At 55.9% G+C, this 21,120-nt stretch overlaps 8 protein-coding genes across 8 annotated transcripts; 3 read left to right on the top strand and 5 right to left on the bottom strand.

The window, feature by feature from the left end:
- Nucleotides 1-550: 550 nt before the first annotated feature.
- CPAR01_15941 (insulinase) lies at nucleotides 551-2,296 on the bottom strand (the record flags this gene model as incomplete). Its single annotated transcript, XM_060500186.1, has 1 exon — nucleotides 551-2,296. One exon carries the CDS (start codon nucleotides 2,294-2,296, stop codon nucleotides 551-553), a length of 1,746 nt encoding a protein of 581 aa, XP_060341003.1.
- Nucleotides 2,297-3,174: 878 nt separating this feature from the next.
- On the bottom strand, nucleotides 3,175-5,163 carry CPAR01_15940 (FHA domain-containing protein; the record flags this gene model as incomplete). Its single annotated transcript, XM_060500185.1, has 3 exons — nucleotides 3,175-3,822; nucleotides 3,889-3,982; nucleotides 4,034-5,163. The coding sequence occupies 3 exons, from the start codon at nucleotides 5,161-5,163 to the stop codon at nucleotides 3,175-3,177; spliced, it is 1,872 nt and encodes a 623-aa protein (XP_060341002.1).
- Nucleotides 5,164-8,554: 3,391 nt separating this feature from the next.
- Nucleotides 8,555-9,469, top strand: CPAR01_15939 (uncharacterized protein; the record flags this gene model as incomplete). The annotated part of the gene is made up of 3 exons (XM_060500184.1): nucleotides 8,555-8,631; nucleotides 8,879-8,911; nucleotides 9,046-9,469. 3 exons carry the CDS (start codon nucleotides 8,555-8,557, stop codon nucleotides 9,467-9,469), a joined length of 534 nt encoding a protein of 177 aa, XP_060341001.1.
- Nucleotides 9,470-9,577: 108 nt separating this feature from the next.
- On the top strand, nucleotides 9,578-10,102 carry CPAR01_15938 (uncharacterized protein; the record flags this gene model as incomplete). The annotated part of the gene is made up of 1 exon (XM_060500183.1): nucleotides 9,578-10,102. One exon carries the CDS (start codon nucleotides 9,578-9,580, stop codon nucleotides 10,100-10,102), a length of 525 nt encoding a protein of 174 aa, XP_060341000.1.
- Nucleotides 10,103-11,556: 1,454 nt separating this feature from the next.
- CPAR01_15937 (uncharacterized protein) lies at nucleotides 11,557-14,446 on the bottom strand (the record flags this gene model as incomplete). Its single annotated transcript, XM_060500182.1, has 4 exons — nucleotides 11,557-11,808; nucleotides 11,965-12,046; nucleotides 12,183-13,425; nucleotides 13,486-14,446. The coding sequence occupies 4 exons, from the start codon at nucleotides 14,444-14,446 to the stop codon at nucleotides 11,557-11,559; spliced, it is 2,538 nt and encodes an 845-aa protein (XP_060340999.1).
- Nucleotides 14,447-15,108: 662 nt separating this feature from the next.
- On the top strand, nucleotides 15,109-15,898 carry CPAR01_15936 (autophagy protein 16; the record flags this gene model as incomplete). The annotated part of the gene is made up of 3 exons (XM_060500181.1): nucleotides 15,109-15,193; nucleotides 15,270-15,661; nucleotides 15,743-15,898. 3 exons carry the CDS (start codon nucleotides 15,109-15,111, stop codon nucleotides 15,896-15,898), a joined length of 633 nt encoding a protein of 210 aa, XP_060340998.1.
- Nucleotides 15,899-16,245: 347 nt separating this feature from the next.
- Nucleotides 16,246-17,805, bottom strand: CPAR01_15935 (histone methylation protein DOT1; the record flags this gene model as incomplete). Its single annotated transcript, XM_060500180.1, has 2 exons — nucleotides 16,246-17,179; nucleotides 17,237-17,805. The coding sequence occupies 2 exons, from the start codon at nucleotides 17,803-17,805 to the stop codon at nucleotides 16,246-16,248; spliced, it is 1,503 nt and encodes a 500-aa protein (XP_060340997.1).
- Nucleotides 17,806-19,552: 1,747 nt separating this feature from the next.
- On the bottom strand, nucleotides 19,553-20,632 carry CPAR01_15934 (F-box domain-containing protein; the record flags this gene model as incomplete). Its single annotated transcript, XM_060500179.1, has 1 exon — nucleotides 19,553-20,632. One exon carries the CDS (start codon nucleotides 20,630-20,632, stop codon nucleotides 19,553-19,555), a length of 1,080 nt encoding a protein of 359 aa, XP_060340996.1.
- Nucleotides 20,633-21,120: the final 488 nt, after the last annotated feature.

Here is a 21,120-nt window from a genome sequence, read left to right as displayed (position 1 = left end):
TTAGCGGCTACGTCCTGATTATATGGATTCATCGGCGTTTCTTGCCTTGCTTTGAGGGAAAGAAAGACGTATACCTACTTAGACTTAACACACATCTACGATTATTACACGGTGGGTGGGTGTCCTTACAATACAACAACACAAATACAGATCTTACAATGTACACAAATTCAATACACTATTCAAAAATTCAGTTCCCGTTTTCATTCCCAATATTATTTTAAGGTATTATATGATGTTTTACTAGATAATCAACTTTGTCACTAGATTCTAGTCACCGAGCGGAATAAGACTTTTCTATTTGATGAAAAAAAAGGGGGATATTTTTTTTACACTACTGCTGAGAGAACGCATCCTGTGTCCTTGAGGATAGCCAGCCATTAAATATTTTTTACACTTCAGCCCAACAACCCTTCCAAACTTGTCGAGTATTCTTCTGTCTCTTTCTCTTCTATGATACAAATCATGGCCACTTTCTATGCCATCTCTCTATCCCAACACAGCCCACATTCGCTACAATCTATCGAGACAAAACATCCTCTAGGACCGTTTACCGCTTGCCCAACTGCCAATCGTAAATCGTATTCTGAATCGCCTCCCACTCGATAGTATGCGTACTGACACCATGCGCCTGGGCCTCCTGCAAGACGACCGTCGGCGCACCGCTGCCCTTGCCGGGGTTCTCGACCAGCCCGCCGACGACAATACGCGCCACGCGCCGGAGGTCCTCGACCGTCAACGCCTCGATCTTGCGACACATGTCCGTGACGGGAATCTTGCGCCCGTGGACCTGCACCTGCCTGCCGAGATCCTCGAGCTCCACCATACGGCTCTCGAGATTCATGAGCAGGCTCGAGCGGAGCTGGTTCTTGGCGCGGTTGACTTCCGCTGCCTTGAGGGCGGAGAAGCCCGTGTCGAGGGTGAGGGCGCGGAGCTCGCGGCACATGACGTCGAGCATGCTCGCCGTGCGGCCGGGGATGCAGCTGGCGGAGATGCCAAAGAGGCCGGAGTCGGTGTAGGAGTGGTTGAAGGCGACGCAGGATTCCACCCAGCCGTGCTGGTTGAGGACGTTTGTGTAGAGGCGGGAGTACATTCCCTTTCCAGGGCCGCCGGCGGAGAAGGAACCGCCGCCGCCGAGGAGGGTCTGCAGGGTCGCGAGGGCGTAGATGTCGTCTGAGGAGATGGGGAGACCCTCGAAGGCGAGGTGGATGTGGGTGAAGGTCGGGAGGTTCGGGTTCAGGGACGGGGGTTGGGGCGGGAGGGAGAGGAAGCCGCCGGTGTAGTGGGCTGGCGAGTTGATGCCGTAGAGCTGCGATGCGCTGCCGATCTGGACGGAGGCATTGGTTGGTGCCGAAGTGGAGAGGTTCTTGAAGAAGGGTACTTTGGAAAGGAGTTTTGAAGGTTGTTGGACGGGGGAGGAAGAGGCTGAGGTGGAGGCGGAAGCGTCTGTAGATTCTAAGGCCGCGGAGCCGATGGAGGTCTCTGAGCCTGTCCTTGAGAGCGTGGGTTCTTGGTAGGAGGGCTGCATGTCGCCAAAGTAGTGCTCCGCCAACTTGACCGCCTCTGTGTGCTCGACACCCGCAAACGCAACGACAATACGCTCAGGACGGTAGAACAAATCTCTATACCGCTTGATTGTCTCCCTCGAGATGCTGCCGAGGCGCTCCTCCGGGCACAGCAGGGGGTTGCCGAGGGTGTTGTCCTTGAAGGCTGCCGTGTGGACGAGCTCGGGCAGGATAAGCTCCGGCTTGCTCCAAATCTCCTTGATCTCGTACTCTGCGGTGCCGAGCTGTTCGAGCACTTCGTCCTCAGTGAGCTTCGGGTCGCGAATCGTTTCGGCGAGCAGCCCAATCGTTGTCGGCACGGCGCCGTTGAACGTCGCCGCCTGGTACATCATGCTCTCTCTTGAGCTCGCGCACTGGATGTTGCCGCCGAGGGCCTCGACCGACTCGAGCATGTCGTCTGCGCTGCGGCTGCCCGTTGACTTAAAGGCCAACCTGTCCATGATGTGACTGACGCCCCGCAGGCCGGCATCCTCGTACCGGGAGCCAGCATCAACGTAAACGCCTACGCCGGAGAAGGAACCCGGTAAAGCTTCAGAAGCAACGCGCAGGCCATTTGGGAGGGTGGTGATGGCATCGAGTTCTGTCGGCTCTTTAGGGATGGCTTCGATGATCGTCGCGAGTCCCCGGCGGGAGGAGGGCGTAGAGGTAGAGGGGCGGAAACCGGTAGTAAGACGGGGGGTTGTCGAAGCGACCGCGCGCCGCGGGAGGCGCGTCGCTAATGATCGAAGCATCGTGTGTGAGGTCTTTGATGTGTACACCGGGTGATCGGTCGGCTTATGTGCGATCAATGGTGGTCCCTGGCGGTCGTTGGTTGATGGTGCACGATGGCGAGGCTATGGAAAAGTTCGCTGCTCACGGGAGTTGACGCATCCAATTCTTGGTGCTCCTTATCGCCTTATCGTCCTGGTACAGTCGGTCTTTGTGGGGTATCGCACTTGGCCAATTAAATTGCAGACGATGCATCTAGCAAGGAGACGTCATTTGGGAGCCGCGCCGCTCGTATTCCGCGAATTGCGTCTCATGGCTCGGAGATCTCGTAAGCACTGCTCAACACACAATCCAATCCACTGAAAAAGATTTGCACACGTTGACTGTAAGTCATTAACATACGGCAGATGCGAAGTTGTAATTTCTCAGAGGATCGTAACCCAGTCACTCATTTTCACGTCTTGTGCTAATCAGGCGAGTATTAAACGCTCGTCAACTCTGTATTAGAAGAATGCTATGGCTTGCGAATCTTCCTGATTCATGTAGAAGCCGCTGTCGTAACTGAAGTAGAAAATACCAGCCTTTCCATTGAGCCCGCCTCCGTAAACCGGGTCGAGAAATAACACCACAGCTCTGCTTCGCTGTGCCTAGCATACAGCGACCCACAATGCATTCAAACGCCATACACCGTTCCACGCCTTCGCTCATGCAACATATTCACTGAATCCTGCGCAACGTTTAACGCGTTTCTCCTCTCCGTCTCTTGCCGTCTTCGTATTTGACGCATGCGTTTCCGTGAGGGTACGTCACTCTATGCCTGGGAGACAAAACTTGACCTGTGCTTCAGGCCGGTAGTTCGATCTCTCCCTGCCATGCCTCTGCGTAAACGGCTGTACCGGCTCTACCGGTCAACTTCCATCTCGGCGGCAGCATCAAGGCTTCGCATTCCACTCGATGCCTCGGCAGCACGACGCCCTGCACTACCGTCAAAGACCCATGGCCCAGCATCATTACGCGGGGTAATAGGACCTTCAGTAGCGTTGACCAAGTGGTTACCAATGGGTGAGGGAGTGCGGGTATCTCGACCGCTTCGCGGTGCAGTTGTCTGGGCTATGCCGACTGCTGGGATCGGAACAGGTGGGATGGATGTATGGGGTGCCACAGTTCTTGGCGCTGCTTCTGGAGCTTCGGCGACGGTTCTGGCGCGGTCCAAGGCCACCGTGAAGTCGTCCATGGCATCATCATCGGTGCCAATTTCGGGGAGCTGAGGCCTCGAGCTTACCACAGCTGCGGGAGCTGCCAGGGGCGCGGTCGGGACAGTCGCAGGAGTCTCCTTCTCCTCCTGCTTCTGTTGTTTTTGTTCGGGCTCCTCATCTTCCTCCATCTGCTCCCAATCCTCCTCAGGGTCCTCAATATCCGCTTCGAGGTCGGCAGCCATACGGCAGTTTGGACAGACAAAGATGGGGTATTGGGGAGAATTCAGTAGAGACCGGATGCACTTGAAGTGCCAGGTATGCGAGCAAGGCGCCACGAACAAGCACTGGCACGGCTACAAGACAATTAGCTTGCTTGCCCGCAAGGAATGTGGGGATCCGTTCACACGGCGGCTACATACCGCGATAGAGTTGAGACAAATTGAGCAGTCCTGCGTCGAAGAATTCGCCGAGTTGGCTGCAGTCATGTTCCGCAAGCGCTTGTGCGTCGCCATGCTGCATGATGTAAGCGTAAGGACGGATACGGTCGAAATTGGTTCAACTTACTTGAACGTGTTCAACTTGTTCTGCCAGCCTCTGTTCAGCTCTAGCCTCATCTTGACGCAGCGGAAGATCATTTCCTCGCCGCCTTTGAAATCTATGCCGAGCTGCACAATGTCTCCATCATTGACGGGAAATGGCTTTGACTCCGTTCCCGGAGGGCTAAGTCGAATGTGGTTGAGGAAGGTGCCGGACGAGCTCTTGACATCCTTGATGTACCATTTGCCTTCGTCATACCAAAATTCGCAATGACGGCGGCTGACAACTTTGCTCTTGAACCCAACGGGCGCGGCCGAAGGGGTGTTGTTGGGGATGCTAGGCTGGTTATCCCGCTCAGAGTAGCGGCCGACCCTGATAATGTCGCCGTTGGAGGGCAGCGTTCTCGAGACTGGAGGGAAGGTCAGGCTGGGACGTGTCGCGCGCGGGTCATAGTAGGCAGAAAATCGGATCGAAGGTAGATTTTCGGGCGCGGGGGTGGCTGCGACAGGGGCATCACCCGTGGTAGAGGCGCGTGCTCTCGTCATGTTCGCGGCTTCAGCGTCGTTGGTCGACTGCGGCTGCTGGTCAGATTGCTGCCGTATGTGGCTGCTGGTGCTGCCGCTGGCAATGACGTCGTCGAGAATAGAGGGGAGTGCATCCACTGGCGGGCGCTCGACGGCAGGCGAAGAGGGCGTGGTGGAAGCCCTGTTGGCGGAGGAAGTTGACGATGATGGTGACTCCTGTAGTGAGGCGACGAGCGACAGAGGGTTCAAATGGGCGTCGGTGTCGGAGCGACGAGGGGTTGAAGTAGGCGAATAGCTGAGAGAACGCTGCAGACCGGGGGTTGGGCGACTAGAACCTGAACGACTGCTGTGGTGGTTTTGATTTTGAGTTTGAGTTTGAGTCTGAGAGTGCGGGCTGGTGCCGGTGTTGTGGTGAAAGTGGGAGTGGGCGGCGACGTGAGAATGCGAGTTTGATGTTGGAGAGTTAGAGCCCTGGCTACTATGTTCTCGGGACAAAATATGATTTTGAGTGTAGCTGCGGAGATAACTGAGGCCTCTCAGGCGACTGGATCGTGTCGAGGGTGAAGCGGGATTGGTGACAGACGTCGGCACGGGGCCCACGGTCGGTGGCGATGCGACTGGTTGTGTAAACATTTGCGCCTCGAGGGGGGAGGGGGAGCCTGGGAGGATAGAAGAATGGGTTGGTGTTTGTTAGGCTGTACTGTTTTTGGCGGTGGGTGCAATAAGCAGTAGTGGCCGCCGCAGGGTTAGAATCCGTCTGGAAATCAGGCGGTAGTGTCGCAATGGTGCCGGCTCTCGACTCGTGGGTTTCGGCTGGCGGTCTGGCTGACTAGCTGGCTGAATCACTGGGCGTCGGCGGACTTGTCTGAGTGACCTATTTTGCTTGGTTTTTTTGTCTTTTGCCTGTCCCTTGGAGAACGGGATTGTGGACTGCCTTGTTGGGGGTGTCTCTCTTGGGGTGCAAATAGAGAGTGAGGGCGTCAAAGAAGCTATGGGAAGAATGTGGTGAAGGGGTGGAATAAGAGAAAGAGAGAGGGATGGGAGAGGGAGCGGAGGACGTCTAGACGGCTTGTGTTTGCTTGGAATGTCGCTGGATCCTGTCTGGAAAGCAATCTACGGTGCTCTCTTCTACTCCGTACTCTGTATTCCGAGTTCCTATCTGTCAAGGCGTGAACCAGCGAGGCAAGGCGAGGTTGGACAGAGGGACCAAAGGGACGAAAAGGACCAAGGAGGAATCGTCAAGACGGGAGGGAGATGGGAGGTAAGGTCCGAGGGTCAGAGATGAGAGAGATGAATGGTATTATGGACCAAGAAAAAGCAGATTACGCCCGAGATCAGAAAATGGACCTGGGGAAGACGGTTTTTTTAGTCTGGACGACAAGCGGCAAGGCCTTGGAAAGTTGGACCTGGGAGAAAGTCGCAAGTGAAGGATGCTTGAATGTCTGTGGTGCTCGGCTGGATTGGGGAAAGGGTCAGTATTTCGGCTTTGGAGCCAAGAAGGACGGGCGTCGACTTCTTCTTGTTGCTCGTCGTAATCGTCAGTGTCAGTCCCAGTTGGGTCAAGTGGCTAGAGGAAGAGCCCGGACAGCCAGATGGACTAGGCGTGAAAGCAGTGCGCCGCGGCCGTGGACGGTGAGGTTGGACGAAAGAAAGTGGCCAGGCCAAAGAAAAGGTACTTGTGGTGGTCCTTGATGGAAGTACCTGGGCAGGGCACGATGGGGGGGCGGGAGACACGAGACGACTAGCTTTAGGTGTATCCGTACTGTAGACTACAGATAGAGTGCTTCGTACAGAGGACCGTACCTTAGGTGGGACGCAAGCCAAAGAAGAGAAGAATTGGTCTCGATGCTGGGCCTGGCGATGAAGCAAGGGCCTCAAGGACAGGGCAGCTGGGCAGTGGGAACTTGAACTGGTACGAAGTGCAATCGTCCAGGTCAGCTACTTGGACGTAAAGAGAACAAGTCGGGGTCCAGCCCAGTCGGTCAGCTTTTCGTTGGCGCGCGTGCCACTATTTTTTTCTTCTCTCTCCTCCCGACTGCCTCTGCTTGGAGGGTAAGGGGGGCGATTATGGGGATAATGACGACGTCTGGGCTCTCTGGCAAGCAACAGCAACAGACACACGACCAGGGCGAGGGGGCCCGTATTAGGTAGTGTGGCAGTTACCGTGCGGTAGGGGTTGAGCCTTGATATGTGCGTGTGTCCTCGTCTTTCTGGGCCGGGAAGGGCAGGGGACGTTGTTGTTGCGGCGTTGCCTTTGGTTTAGGGCCGGACAGAAGACTGGCTAGAGGAGTGAGGGAACGTAAAGGCGAACCGGGGCCAGGGGTGCAATGGAAAGGATCCAACGCGCCTGGATATGCTTGCTGCAAGCGTGTGGGTTGGCCGGGATATCCAGTGGATGCGGACGGGTACGCAGTAGTGTAGGTACGCTACTATTCGTGCCTACGAATACAGATGGACGTCGGTGTGGCACACATGGAGTTGCTCATGGGAAGAAATGCCGTGACCGACGACGTCGATGATGTCTAATGATGATACAGCAATGAGGCCGCGTTGCTGCCACTGCCATGACCCCGTGTCTCTCTCCCGCCGGTTGAGTGTTCAAGTTGCAACAGATCGAAGAGCACATGGGCGCTGCTGGGCGCTGCTACCGGAGGGATGGGTGTCGAAAGAGCCGTCTCGGATTCTGCATGCGCCTGGAGGCGGGCAGTCAAGTCAATTCTTTGAAGCGGGAGATGCGCGACTGCCATGTACAGAATAGTTAGAAGAAGCAACGAGAACGGCGGAGCACAGACACATGGCAGGGTCATTTGGGTTGGGGGGTCTCAGTGTCAAGCCCAGCGGCAGCCAGCTCCGCGAAGCTGGATCAAAGCTAGATCAAAGTTCCGTCATCGGAGGGGAATACCTTCGGTAGCCGGAGACGATAGACCGGATGCGTCGCCAGTACTGTGGAAGGTTGAGTATCAGTAAAGTGAGGTGGATGTTGAGGCATTTGGAGTTGGGTGGGAAGCTTGAATGGAAGAGACGGAAGGAAGATTAAAGAAGCGTCGGAGATACACCGGCCACATTGGTGAAGGGCGGCGGAAAGATCTGGGAATCTGAGATGAAGTGGTGGAAAGTCCGCCCAAGTGCACCTGCCTTCACTTACCTTAGGTAGCACGAAACGCACTCGCACCTTCTTCATCCCAAGTTGCATTTTGGCTTTCTCGATCGTCAACCACCGGGACCACCCAAAGTTGGACAAGGCAGGTGCTCTGTCTCGCCTTCTTTCCGCGGAAGCACGGGGCTGCAACACGAGACGAGAGACACTTTGGCGCTCAATGGAAGGTGCTATCCGTACACGCCATACCTAGGTTAGGTACCAAAATGAGGAAGTCGAGTAGGTACCGGTGTGAAGGCAGGAAGGAGCACAGGAGGTGTCTGCATCTGCGAGATGGCCAATGCTTCAGATCGCGCGAAGTGAGGCAGGCACGATCATCTCAAAAAGGATCGGCGACCAAAGTGCACGGGTTGGCACTGGCCAGGCTGAATCACCATCTGCAATGCCTCTCCCAATTTTCTCTCTGCCTCGTTGCTGCTCATTAAGATCAGGGCATCTCACGATCTTCCCTCCGAGCTTGTCATCATCTATGGAGACCTCTATGCAAGGCAAACATAATGGCATTTATAATGCTAGGTGATTACTCCGTAGGGTAATTACATAGTCAAAGAGTGAGCGAAAAAGGGGGTCGGCAACGTCCGAGCAGTTACTAAGACCGCATTACGACACCTTCCCGCAATGCTCCATGAAATGAACACGATCCATCGTGACTTGTACCTGCCTTGGTCCAATGCGACGGCAACTCCCACCCATAGCCTACCAGCAACAGTGCTGTTAGACGTCTTTCCAAGTTTCTCCATCAAATGCAGACATCAGAGCAGACATCGGCAGAGAAAAGAACGCGCCATGTTATTTCCGGCCTTCCCGTCGCCTACCGTCATCTCTCCACCAAAAAGAGGGAGTGAAAACACCGTCTCCATCAACACCATGCCCTTCAACCTTGGAATAACGGCACAACAGGGCCACCACCAGCCTCCTGAACCGCGAACACTGGACATGACAAGGTCAGCTCACCTCTTCACCTTGCTCCCACTCACATTCCTCGCGGCCTAACCTACGGATATCTCCCCTATGGAAGATAGCAGCAGTCTTTGGATACCTCATAATCCGCTTTGCCCACTTCTTTAAACCCCCGCCGCCCACGGCACCACTGCACCGCTGTCATGGACGGGAGTGATTTGACATGCAGCCGACCAGCATACCGCCGGCCCATTCGCTGGGTTTCTCTGCAGTCTACACCTGCGTCCGCAGACTCTCGAGTGACCTCTCCACCAGGAGCGCCGCGTGAGTGGTTTGAAGCCCTATGGCCTCCCCCGTCGTCTTCAAGCTCCAGGTTTTCCATGGTTAGATACGCCGCACGCGAGAGACAATGGCGAACCATATTCTCAGGGGGCTGTTCACGCTAACGCAATCACCAGATTAGCGGCCTTCCACCTCCCTAGCTCCCTGAATAGACCCTTCGACCCTCCGTTGAGGGTTGCGTCCGAAGAGCCCAAGACCATCGACTTTGCCAAGGTTACCTTACCTAACCGAGAAGATCAAGGTACTTTGCTCGTTTTGCACTGCAAGTACCTCCTTCGCCCACGATCAAGGGCAGGGAACCTCAGGCCCACCGACTGGCACCGAGGCGTGTGGCCGAGAACCCCCGCCACCTCCGTCCGTCACTCTCTTCTTCCCATGCCGTCCCTTCACTTGGATCGCTATCGTGATTGGGTCCAGGAAATCTTCCCCCGCCGGAAGTCCATCAGAAGGCTGGGAATCCCACCTCGCAGGCTCGACTCTCTCTGTGGCGCCTTCGTGCACAAGGATCCTACTGTTCCCAAGGCAAATCATACTACGTAAACTTCACGAAACCACGGCTCCCTGCCTGTCTTGATCGATGGTCGTTTCATCACAGACTTTCTCCAACATGGATGAAAGCTGAATGACGATGTGGGAGTTAAACCCGCCATGCTCAGGAATGCGGTCTCTCTGCCACTGACTCGTCCGGTCCGTCATCCACCGTCCCGAGCCTCATCCGACTCACCACCACCACAACGCTTGCGACACTGCGAAAACAAAAGCAAACTCTGGGACATGTCCATTCCGTTCCGCCATACCTCTCGACACCAGATGTCAACTGTCTTGGCGGAACTAGAACCACAATTGAGAAATTTTCTAGAAGGCCGAGAGCTCATCAGAAACACGGATCCGAACCCGATACTGCCTGCTGAATCAACGAGCGAATTTTCGCTGGCCGCCTCGCTTTGCCTCGCCACCTCGAGTCGGCTTCCTCCTTGTCGTGAGGAGGCCTTGCCAAGACCATTCACTGGCGGCACACGCCTCAGCTCATGCACCCTCCGATTCTTCTCCGGCGCCGAGCCCGCTGTGGACCCTAATTCCGTCCGTCTTTGCCTACAGCTCGCTCTTTGTGGGAACCTATTCCCGGACGGCTGCTTTCAGCACTATGACTGTTTTGCAGTTTCCATTGTCTAATTGCCTTCGTCTAATCTTGGTCAAATGCAGGCTTAACGCACGCCCAGAGATGAGGATCTAGATCCGCCTTTCCCGGCAACTCGGTCACAGTGATCAGCACTTGACATCGCTTGCTCAAGGAGACGCCACCCGCCAGTGACCGATTGCAATCAGCACGTCTTACGTCCCTGGGCAGACGTAGTGTACTGAGGTGGACCACTAACACCGCTGATAGCCCAAGGAGTCGGCCAAAGGTGACTCGGGGTTGTTTCTCCTTGCCCTCCATCACAAGTCACTAGGGCGTCACAGAACGAAACTCAGTATTCACTGTCAGCCACCCACTTGCATCCGTAGTAACCATCTCTGCGTAAAGACGAACCTGCTTCAACCGATTTTCGCTCATGCTTTGTCGCTCCCGAGCAGACATGTTCAGAAAAAACCTTTTGCGCATAGCAAGGCATATTGGACCGTCGTCGCCCCCATGCTCCTTCAATCCTCCGAGATGGTGCCCCCGCAAACCTAATACCTGATTCATGAAGACCTCCCGCCAGAGCCGCCCTAGGTTCAACCTGGAATCTTGCTCTCTGCAATGCTCCCTGGTGTCCCATCTGAGACCATGGCCCCTGGCTCGTCGCTTTGTTCCACATACGCACTCTCACTACCAAAAGGGGCGTTTGTTCCTGGACCATAATCCGATTGTTTGCCCTTCGACAAACTGGCATTCAAAAGCAAAAAGCATCAAACCTCATCCGCAGCGCTATCTTCGCTCACAAGAACCCGCCGTCGAACACCGGGGCCCGTGTCGGCGTGGCGGCGCGCCCGTCTCCCGTGGTTCGCCCACGTGTAGATCAATCTGTCACGCGACCTCTTCATGCCCTCTCTTAATTTCCTCTTGTAAAACCTGCCGGGCAAATTAGGCTTACTGACAGTCTCAAGACTCCAGACTGTGTTAGACATCTGCCAAGCCAAGCTGTATCCGGAAGCAGCCGTCAAAGAACCGATATAAGCCTGTCAGACAGCTAGACGATCCGGCACATCTAGCAGACCTAGGGCTTGGCATGGCCTGAGTTTTCCCTTTGGCATGATCGGTCGTGAAGACTTCGACAAAGCTAGAAACTACGTTACGCGCACGCACGTCCTGGACCTGGGGAAATCCTAGTTCCCGACCAGCTGGTGGGCAAGCTTACCCCGGATTGAAGACGGCGCCCATTCCCATTTGTACATCGCCTCAAACGTAACCCCTCAAGGAAGCGGCTCTTCCTCTTCGACAGCAGCCATAGAGCATCACCTTAATTCTGCTCAGATTACATATGGTATGGTAAGGAGGAAGATTAAAACACCGACAACAACCCCCTTTAACCCTGACCACCCCCCGCCCCTCCGTCTTCGTCTGATCTCATCATCATCTTCGTCCCTCAAATAAAGCGCCAAATGCTTCGCCTATCTCGCCTTCGCGAAAAAAACAATCGCCAGCCTCACTTCTTGAAAACCGCAGCCCCGAGCTTCTCAATCTCCCGCCCCTCCTGCGTTCCCCGTCCCGCCGCCTCGAGGAGCCTACCCCACGCCTCGGCGTCCTTGAGCTTCACCGCCTCCTCCGCAGCCTTGACCCGCATCCCGCACTTTTCGTACATGGTAATCGTCGTTCCCGGTTCCAGACCCGTGCACTTTGGCACAAAGACCGCCGCCAGCCGCGGGTTGCCCGCCTGCAGCGTGAGGTTGTAAAACGGCTGCGCTCGGAGGTTAGCTTATATCCTTTCCGTCGTCCGGTTTGCAGTAGAGTGTAATTCCGACGTGGTTCACGGAGAACAGCGGTACGCCGAATACGCGGATTCCTTCACGGTTTTGTGACGGTGTGTAGTAGATTGTTTGTGAAGAAAGCTTACCTCCCACCCGATCGGGCTTTTTCTCGTCTTTGCGAGCTCTTCAATCTCGTTCCAGTCTCGCTTTGCAACGAGGGCGCGTAGCCTATTGTAAAGAAGAAGGTAGGGGTTAGCAATCGTATAATGCCTCTGTCCGTCTTGGCGAGGGAATAGGGAGGGGTAGCCGAATAGACTGAAACCGTGGAAGAGCAAAGACATGGAGAAAGAAAGAAACCACTAACCTGAGCCACCAAGCAACCTTCTCCGGGACCTTGAACTCGCTCTGAATCTTTGTCGCGCGCTTGTGGTACCCCAGCCGAATAAGCTTAAACATGGTCTCGTTGACGCTGAGCCCCGTAAAGGTGTCAGTCAGATCGCGGTCAAACGCCTCCTGCATCTTGAGCAGCGTCTGCGCCTCCTTGAGAGCGTGCACCTCGAACGACGCCTCGCGGGAGTCGGAGAGCAGCTTGGCGGCGAGGGCGAGCTTGTCGGATGCCGTGCGGGCGTCGGCCTGGGCGAGGGACTCGCGGATGAAGACGCTCGCGCCGTCGACGCGGCGGTCGTCTTGGTAGTACAGATCCTTGAGGAGTGCGTTGTCGCCCTCGCGCGCGGCCGAGGACTCGACGAGCGCGGTGGCCGCGGGGCGGGCGTTGATGACGCGGAAGAAGGCTGCCAGCGGGAGCTTCTTCTTGAGCTGGAGGAGGACGGTGTATATGAGGTCCGTGTCGCCGCTCTCGATTGCTTTATCGAGGGCGAGCTCGTCTTCTTCCATGCTGAGGAGGAGGGGTACCTGCCGGCCGCCGCGTGGTTCGTGATTGAGGAGCTCGGTGGCGAGGCGGCCTCGTCCTTCGTCGTAGGCTGCACGGGCGATTTCTTCAAAGGAGATGCCTGGTTTGCCCGAGAGGCGCTCGACGACGAGGCGGCATATCGTGTCGTCGTCTTCGGTGCCGGAGCGGACTTTGGCGGAGGCCCAGTGGACGTAGATGCGGTCTGTGGGGAGGCGGAGGTAGCCCGCGATTTTGAGGGCGAGGAGGTACTCGTGTCGGTTGATGAGTCTCTTTATCAACCCTTCGGGAGTAAGGCGCTGGTACTGGTCGAAAGACAGGGGCAGGCCGACCTCAAAGAACCGTACGGCGTTGAGGACGCGAAGGATCTCGCACATGTCGACGAACTCGTCGCTGTTGTAGATGTCGAGGACGGACTTGCCAAAGGAGGCGGCTTTCAGGAGCTGCTTCTGCCAGTGGACGCTGAACTCGCGGCCGGCGGCGTTGACGCACGTGTCGACGGCCTCGGTGAGGTTGGCGCGGATGAGCTGGATGTAGTCATCTGCCTTGGGGGACTGGAGCTCCAGCTGGCCGACGGCGTCGAGAAGGATGGAGGCCGCTGACGACTCTGCGCGGGTGCCGAAGACGTCTTCTGTGGCGTGCGGGACGCGTTCGAGAAAGTCGCATACGTCGTTTGTAATGAGCCTTGCGCCATCGTTTTCTTGGTGTTATTGTTAGATGATTTTGAAACCAGAAGTAGTTATTCAAGAGGTGAACTTACCAGAGATGACGTGAACCCGCCCATCGTAAAAGAATTCGGCCGTCGCGCTGTCAGGCCCGATAATGTGCACCTCATCCTCCCACGCAATCAGGGCATCGGAACCGCACCACTCCACATACTTTGGCGGAATCCTCGACTGCGAATCGTGCTCCACCAACCGCTCCTGGAAATCGCTTGATATAACATGCGCCTTCCCCGTCTTGGTATACAACACAATCAGCCTCCCATCAGGTGAGACGCTGATGTGGCTAAACGGTCCAATATCCAGGAACCGATCCTCGCACTCAGCCGCGTCGGCAACATATACAGTCTCCCCGATACTCAGCAGCACCTCAACTGACCGCGAAAGCGTGTGATCAGGCGAGACCACAGCCCACGCGTGGATCTCGCCCTGGTCCTGCGGCGGCGCGGCGAGCAACTTGGGCCGCGGCTCCGCGTACGACGTGACGGAGACGAGCGCGTTGCCACCGAGCAGAGCAACCATACCCGTCTCGTAAAACCGGCACCCGACGACGCCGACCTCGTCCGCGCCGTTGCCGAGTGAGAACTGCGTGAACTCGCCTTGGAGATCATACACCCTCACCGTCCCGTCCGCCGTGACGACGAGCAGCTTCTCCTCGCCGCCTTGGACGCTCGCCCATCCGAGCCCCTTGATCGCGCCGGAGCCTTGGTCCCACGGGATCCTGCGGAGGAGTTTGCCGGCGTACGAGTAGATGTCGATGCCGGGCTTGTTGCTGTTTGATGAGCCGCCACCGGTTTTGCTGTTGCTCGGGGCGGCGCGAACGGCCTGGATCTTGGTGTCGTCCCGTAGGAGGGCGAGGGCGCCGCCGTAGGGGGCGCCAGCGACGATGTAGTTGTCGAGGTCGAGGTCTTGGTCGAATACTTCGGTGTAGAGCTGGACTTTACGGTACCATTTTTCGCCGACGTTCTCCCATCCTGCCGCGGGGTGGGATGCTTCCATCATGTCATCTTCCTCGGTCGCCTTGGGCCTGGTCCCTTTCACAATCCGCGGGTTGGACTTTGTCCTGCTTGATCACACGTCGTCTTGCGATTCGAAGCTCCTGGGAGATTTCCTAGATGGAGGTCGTGGATTTGGGGGTTTCCGGTTCTAATGTTTGGTTTGAGACCGAGGTATGAGATGAATGAGAGGTGAGGTTGAAGGTATGAGCTTCCCACCACCACCACCCAAGCTCTCAATGAGCTAGAGGTACCCCCAGCCCCAGGCACAGGTTGATGGAGCTTGCGCCACGAATCACAGGGGAGCAGCCTCAATTCACCGCTGGGACCGGCTAATCACCGGCTTCAGGGAGCTGCGTCATTTCTCCGGGGGCAGGAGGCAGGCAACCCCACCAAAAGCTGCAGCGCGCCGATAAGACAAAGCCCAAGACCCCAGGCGTCCCAGGACAGGTGACGGACTGCGGACGACCATGCGCTGCGACCCGCGAAGGAGCTATTACTGTCTGGAATGCAAAACGCATGCGCCATTCCGCCAACATAACCCAACCTCGAAGAACTCCTCTCACACAAAGCTGTTCCCAGTGTCTGTACCATACTCATATAAATGTAACCCCCGACACAGCAAACCCAAGCTCTCCCCGCCTCCCCCACCAAAAACCGCCCATCATGGCCGACTGGCGCTCCGAATACCTAGCCTCCATCAGGGAGCAAGAGAAGAACAACCCCGTAAACCTCGAAATCGTACAACTCTGTGAGACCTCCCCTCCAGCTCCTCTTCTCAGATCCTCAAGACCAGCAAACTAAACCACCACTCCCTCCTCCATCAGGCTCCCAGCTTTCCGACCACGTAGCAGCCCTCGAAGCCGAAAACCAAGTCCTCAAATCCCAAACCGCGCCCGGAAAGAAGAACAAACTCACCACCTCCGAGAAATCAAACAACATCCTACCCACCCCGACAACAGAAACAACAAACTCCTCCCCCTCCTCCTCCTCCGACCCGACCATCGCGCAGCTCCAGCTCCAACTCGCGGAAGCCCTCCGCTCAAACGGCACCCTCAAAGACCGCGCAAAGCAAGCCGAAGACGAAGCCCAGACCCTACGAACAAAACACAAAGACGACGCGAAGAAAGTCCGCAGCCTGACGGCGGAGAATACCGTCCTAACGACGAAACTACGAGATCGGGAACACGAGCTACGGGAGAAGCGTAAGCTAGTCGAGGTATACACATCATAAGAGAGGCTTGGCAAAAGGTGCCCAAGACATAGAGGGGAGAATGCTGACTCGCGCGTGTGTCCGCAGAACGTACAAGACGAGATGATCGCGATGAACCTGCAAGTGACCATGGCCGAGAAGGAACGGGACAGGGTTAAGACGGAGAATAAGGAGCTCGTCGACCGGTGGATGAAGAGGATGGCCCAGGAGGCCGATGCTATGAACCTCGCAAACGAGCGCTGATTATGCGGTCTATTTCGTGTATAACCTCCCTCAACCCACACACGCCATGCTCCTCTCTCTCTCTGTCTCTCGCTGGCTGTCTGCCCGGCTGACATGCTCTATGGGGAGTTGTAAGAATTTCTACAGGTAAATGAACTCAACGCTATTTCCTCTCCTATGCCAGTATTCCTTTCTCTCCTTTTTTCTTTCTTTTTCTTCATCCATCATTCTTTGTTTTCCATACTCAATGTACAACACACATTGCAGCCATGCTCTCTAGCGAGTGCTGCATGCATCATCAGCACAAGTCCCGTAGGACATCATGCAGTGTAACGACAGACGCAGATGCTGAAGGGACGCATAGCCGCCTACTTCCTTGTCGATATGCAATAGTTACCGCCAGCGTTGGTCCAGCTGACATAGTTACCACCAGGGTCACCTTCAGGATAGGTCAGGTGCTCGACCTCCAAGATGTTGCTCGCAATGTCGTTGGCGTTGCGCGTCCCCTGGTCGTTGACGAACGACTTGAGCGACACAATCTTGCAGCCTGACTTGAGATCGAGGAACATGTTGACCAGCTCGGCGTTGAGCTGCGGTGTGAAGGCTTGGTTGTTGACGAGGACAACGTCGGCACGCTTCATGGCTTCGTGGATGCGGGTGCACTTTGTAAAGTCGCCTCGCTCGAGGTTGACTCGGCCGGGTAGCAGGCCCCACATCTTGCACCGGGCACCAAACTCCTTCTCTTGCGCTTCCGCAAAGTCGCACGGGTTCTCCATCATTTCGCAGCCCCAGCTCTCACAGCCGATCTCGAGCGCGGCCTGGAACACGACGTTGCCTACGCCGGAGCCGAGATCGACAAAGACTTGGTCTGACGTCATCCGGGTTTTTTCCTGTAAGATATCGGAGATGAGCCGATACGCTAGCTCGCCATAGACATTGTCGGTGCCGTTCTTGTACTGTTTCAACTTTTCCACGTCTGGTGATACTGTGCGGTCGTACACCTGGGTGAGGATGAACTCGACCAAACCCCTGGGCAAGCCGTGTATCTTGTCCAAATTCTTGCGTATTGTGCCGTCCGCCGCAAGAGTGCGAATTCTCTTATTCGCGTCGTTGAGTGCCGACACAAAACCGTGGAAGTCGTTTGTGTTTGATGCTTTCCTGAGCCGCCGTAGAAACCCGTTTTGCTGCTCTGTGAACTCTTCGGCCTGCTCTTCGGTGAGGTATACGTTGGCGACAAAACCGACCACCGTCTTGATATCCTCGATTGCGTTGATGATGCCCTTGTCGTTAATGAGTTCGTACCTAGGGAGAGGGTTAGCGATGCCGTACCACAGTCGCAGACTAGATATAGAAACCTACTCTTCCGCACCGTAATTGCTCGGATATTGCAGTCGCACTCTGACGTTGTCATCTGCAGTCGCACCGAGCGAGCGCGTGGCCTTGGGACACTTCTTGAGGTTGGAAATTTGCGCGGCGTGGATCAGCCGGCTGAGGGGCTTCGCATTGTCCTTGAATGCGCTCGACCGGGTCAACACGCGCTGGGTATCTACAAATTGCCCATCTTGTGTGCGCTGCCGCTTGCTAGGCTCATGCTTGAGGAACTCTTCGTAGTTGTCGTCGCCGTCAGAGTCGTTATCGAATTTGGGCTGAGACGGCCCCGCGCTGCCGACCTTGCGCTTGCGCTCGCCGCCGCCGCTGCGCTTCTCGTCCGAGGAAGAGGAAGGGTATGGCGAGGCGCTCTGCTTGCGTGAGAGGAGGGACTTGGCGTTTGGCTTTGGCGATGCGCGCGGGGAGGCTTTGGCGGAGGATGTGGAGGATGTCGCGTGGGCGAGCTTCGGGCGCGGCTTCGGGGCGGCGACTTGGACTTTTTCGACGCGGATTGCTGCCGGCTTGGTGTTGAACTTATTCTTCCCGCCGAGGATCGGCATGGTGGGCGACTGGCGACGACCGTAAGAGGTCGGGTTGAGGTGGTGGGAGGATGAGGAAGAGGCAAGGCGCTGCGCGCGTGACTCGTCAAGCGTTGAGGTTCTCTATAGCTTCGGTGGGCTTCCGCGGGTCAGGGCGGGGCGGGTGTCCGTGGGCATGAATGAACGGGATTTATTGATAGAAAATCAATATGGGTATAGCGAATGGTGGAAGAATGAGCGTGTCGTCAGCAAGACTTTTCGCTTCGTGACATGGGTTGTCTCAGTTGCACGACGGAAAGACGTGGTTGTCGGAGGGAGGGGTGGAGGGTCGGGAGGACGGAGGGAGAAGAAGTGAGGTTTGGGGTGAGACGAGACGGGACACGAGGCGATTTTTCGGAAGAGGACGTGGGAATGGGGCCGGGACGTGACTGGGAAAAAATGGAGTGGACCTTTCCTGCCTGCCTGACCCAGGACCCCGAAAGTTGAAATTCCCCGGCCCAAGGGGGGCGGAATAAACGGGCAGGAAACAACTTCAGCACCCGGACAGCCCACCGAGGATTATGATGACTAAGGTACCTAGGTGGCTCCAGGTAGGTAGGGTGAGGGTGAAGTACCAGTTTACGGGGAAGTGCCCAGACGGCAAGTCAAGTGAGATGTGCGCAGGCAACCCAGTGTCAGGCCAGCACGTGAGGCAGGTGCAGGCGAACTACTGTACTGTAGATTGTTTAACTCGGTGTTCCCATGCCCAGTTAATAGACCACCCTTTCTTTCCATCCCGTAAGGTGTACTTTATCTTAGGTACCCTAGGCTTGGGCGGCACAGCGCATCCAGTTCGCCTCGATGCAGCCTCGAAGCATCCCGTCGCAGTAGGGAACGAGAGGTGCAGCCAAACTCCCCAGATCGCGCAGGTGCTCCATTTCGCCCTGCACCTTCCTCCGTGCCGAACAGCTGGTTACGTTTGGTAGGTACGTAGAACCCCACTTTCAAGAACCCACTGCGGATGCCGCATCAGCCGACCTCGACTTGCAGGACCAATCCAACTGGACGAGTGTGATTGGTTGCTTGTCGGGGGAACACTTCCCGGGCCGCTACGCAGTACTGTACTTCCCCAAAGCCCCCGAAGCTTCCAATGTTTCCAGCAGGTCACAGCGTGGCTGTCATCCAGTGTCACATTTTCTCCAGGTTCTTTGCTGTCGTCTTCCGCTTTGGGAAAGCCGTTGGTGCATCGCCAAAGTCTCACGTTTAAGCTTGTCTCAAAGTGACATCCATCAAGCAAGGAGTATGCGTGAGCATCATTGACGTCATCAGTCATTGAGCATTGAGCCACCGGCCTTCGTTCATCACTACCGGTACCTTACTCAGGCATGAAAATGTGTGCGACATTGCTACCACAGATATGTATGTCTGTTTGCCCGTATGAATAAAGAAGTACAATGCATGATGGGAAGACGGAAACAATGCTTAGAAACATGCTGCGCGAGTCCTAGTCTCTATTTGAAAGAGAACAATAGTACACTGCTATGCCAGAAACAGATCCGAGTGCCTTCCCTCTTCATCAGCCTTCATGGTCGCGTTTTGAAAAAAATGAGGGAATGTAGCGCAAGCCAGGTATGTGTACAAGAGGATTACTGGAAACTTGTAATGTGAACAGTGAAACGAATGAAGATACATGAGAGACCTATGGTCCTCAGAGAGAAAGTATGTGACGCAACTATTCACATCAACAGGAAACAATACAGACAACCCGTCAGACGTCATCAAACATGGGCTATTCAACCTCCATCAACTTCCAATGCCAAACAACATACCGCGGATGAAAGTGAGGAAACTCCACAGCCTCCCCCCACGTATGCTCCGTCTCGAACTTTACCTCGCGATGCTCCTCGCACCGGAAAGCGGCATCAAAAACGCCCACATCCGACGGGTCCTGCGGGTGATTCGGGAGAGACGTATCGTCTGCGTGCATCAACTCCACGACGACGCTCGTCCGCGCCATCAACCTCTCAAATACATCCTTGACGTGCGAAAAGGCAAAGTGCGTCGTCGGTTTGCCCCAGAGGACCCTGAACCAGAGTGAGTGCCGCCCGTGGTGTCCCGCCGCGTGCTGAACGATGTCGTAGAGCTCTCCCATTCGCACACCGGTGCATGGTGCTTGTTCTGATCCCGCAGCATCTCCCTTCAATGCTGAGGGGGGCACCGGCTGCTGGATCAGGGAACCCGCGACCTTTTGCTCTTCCAGCGCGAGACTGCAGACGTCGAAGCGCATGTATCCCAACGACGGCGGCGGCGGCTGCGAGACGAGCATGCGGCGCCAACTTGCGCCGCGGCGCGTGAACCGCCTCCTAGCTTCGTCTTGATATCGTGCTGCTTCTTCGTCGAGCTCGGCCGGCTTGACCTGGCTCCAGCCGCCCCAGTATTCTTGGACCGTCTGGATCGGTTCCGGGGTTTTGGACCAGGGGAGCTCGTAAAAGGAGTTGGCCCGGCGCTGGCACGAGTACGTCGGTCCAAAGTCGAAGAAGCATTTGTCAAATTTCTCTGCTAGGAGGGGGTTGATTGAGCGGTCACCGGTCGTGTGGGATGGCATGGCGCCTTGCTCCGGTATGCTCGGGAACACACCGTCCTCGAGGCCGTGGATCACAGCCCGTGAGATATCCATAGGGACTGGCTTGAAGAACAACGCCTGCTGGACGGCTGGTGATCCATCCATGAAGGCCTTCCATGTCCTGCTCACCCGCGACGCTGAGACTAGCAGCGTCCTCATGTCGACTTGCACTAATATGGACTCCAGGAGCTCCGGGATGGCGAGAACCGTCTCCACGGCACGGAGGGACGGTTGGTTTTCTGACATGGTGGCTTCCCTTTTCTTCTTTTCTCTTTCTTCACAAAAAGCTCGGGATGAACTGGTGAAGGAATGCACGCTAGACGGGTATGAAGAAGATGAGGAGAACACCTGCGCTTGGCTAACTTGCCGGCTCGCGCGGGGTTGTCGCTCTCGAGCCTCCCCTCGTCGCCGCGGGTAAGAAGAACCGTGTAAATTGATTGGAGATGATGACTAAGCCTTATCGACTACATATGATGATGCATGTGATGCTGCGTTGGGGTACGTTAGTCTTGGGACTAACCCATCTCACCAAGCTAGCGTACCACTCAGACGGAAATATTCTTTGTTGTTCTTGAGGCAATCTCGATTCATGAACATTAGGCGAGTCAAGATAAGCCTGCGCGCTAAAGGGCCATGTTATCCGTTTGACACATCTAAATAAGTACCGAAAAATACGAAATCGCAATACCTCGGACTTGTCTTTCATCACAAAAGTTGGAAGCTTCATGACCAGG

The sequence above is a fragment of the Colletotrichum paranaense genome (genome assembly GCF_030867605.1).
Source record: "Colletotrichum paranaense strain IMI 384185 chromosome Unknown Scaffold_22.1, whole genome shotgun sequence".
NCBI classification, from domain to species: Eukaryota; Fungi; Ascomycota; class Sordariomycetes; order Glomerellales; family Glomerellaceae; genus Colletotrichum; species Colletotrichum paranaense.
Note: the sequence above shows the minus strand (reverse complement) of the source record. Positions and strands in the feature narration are given on the sequence as shown.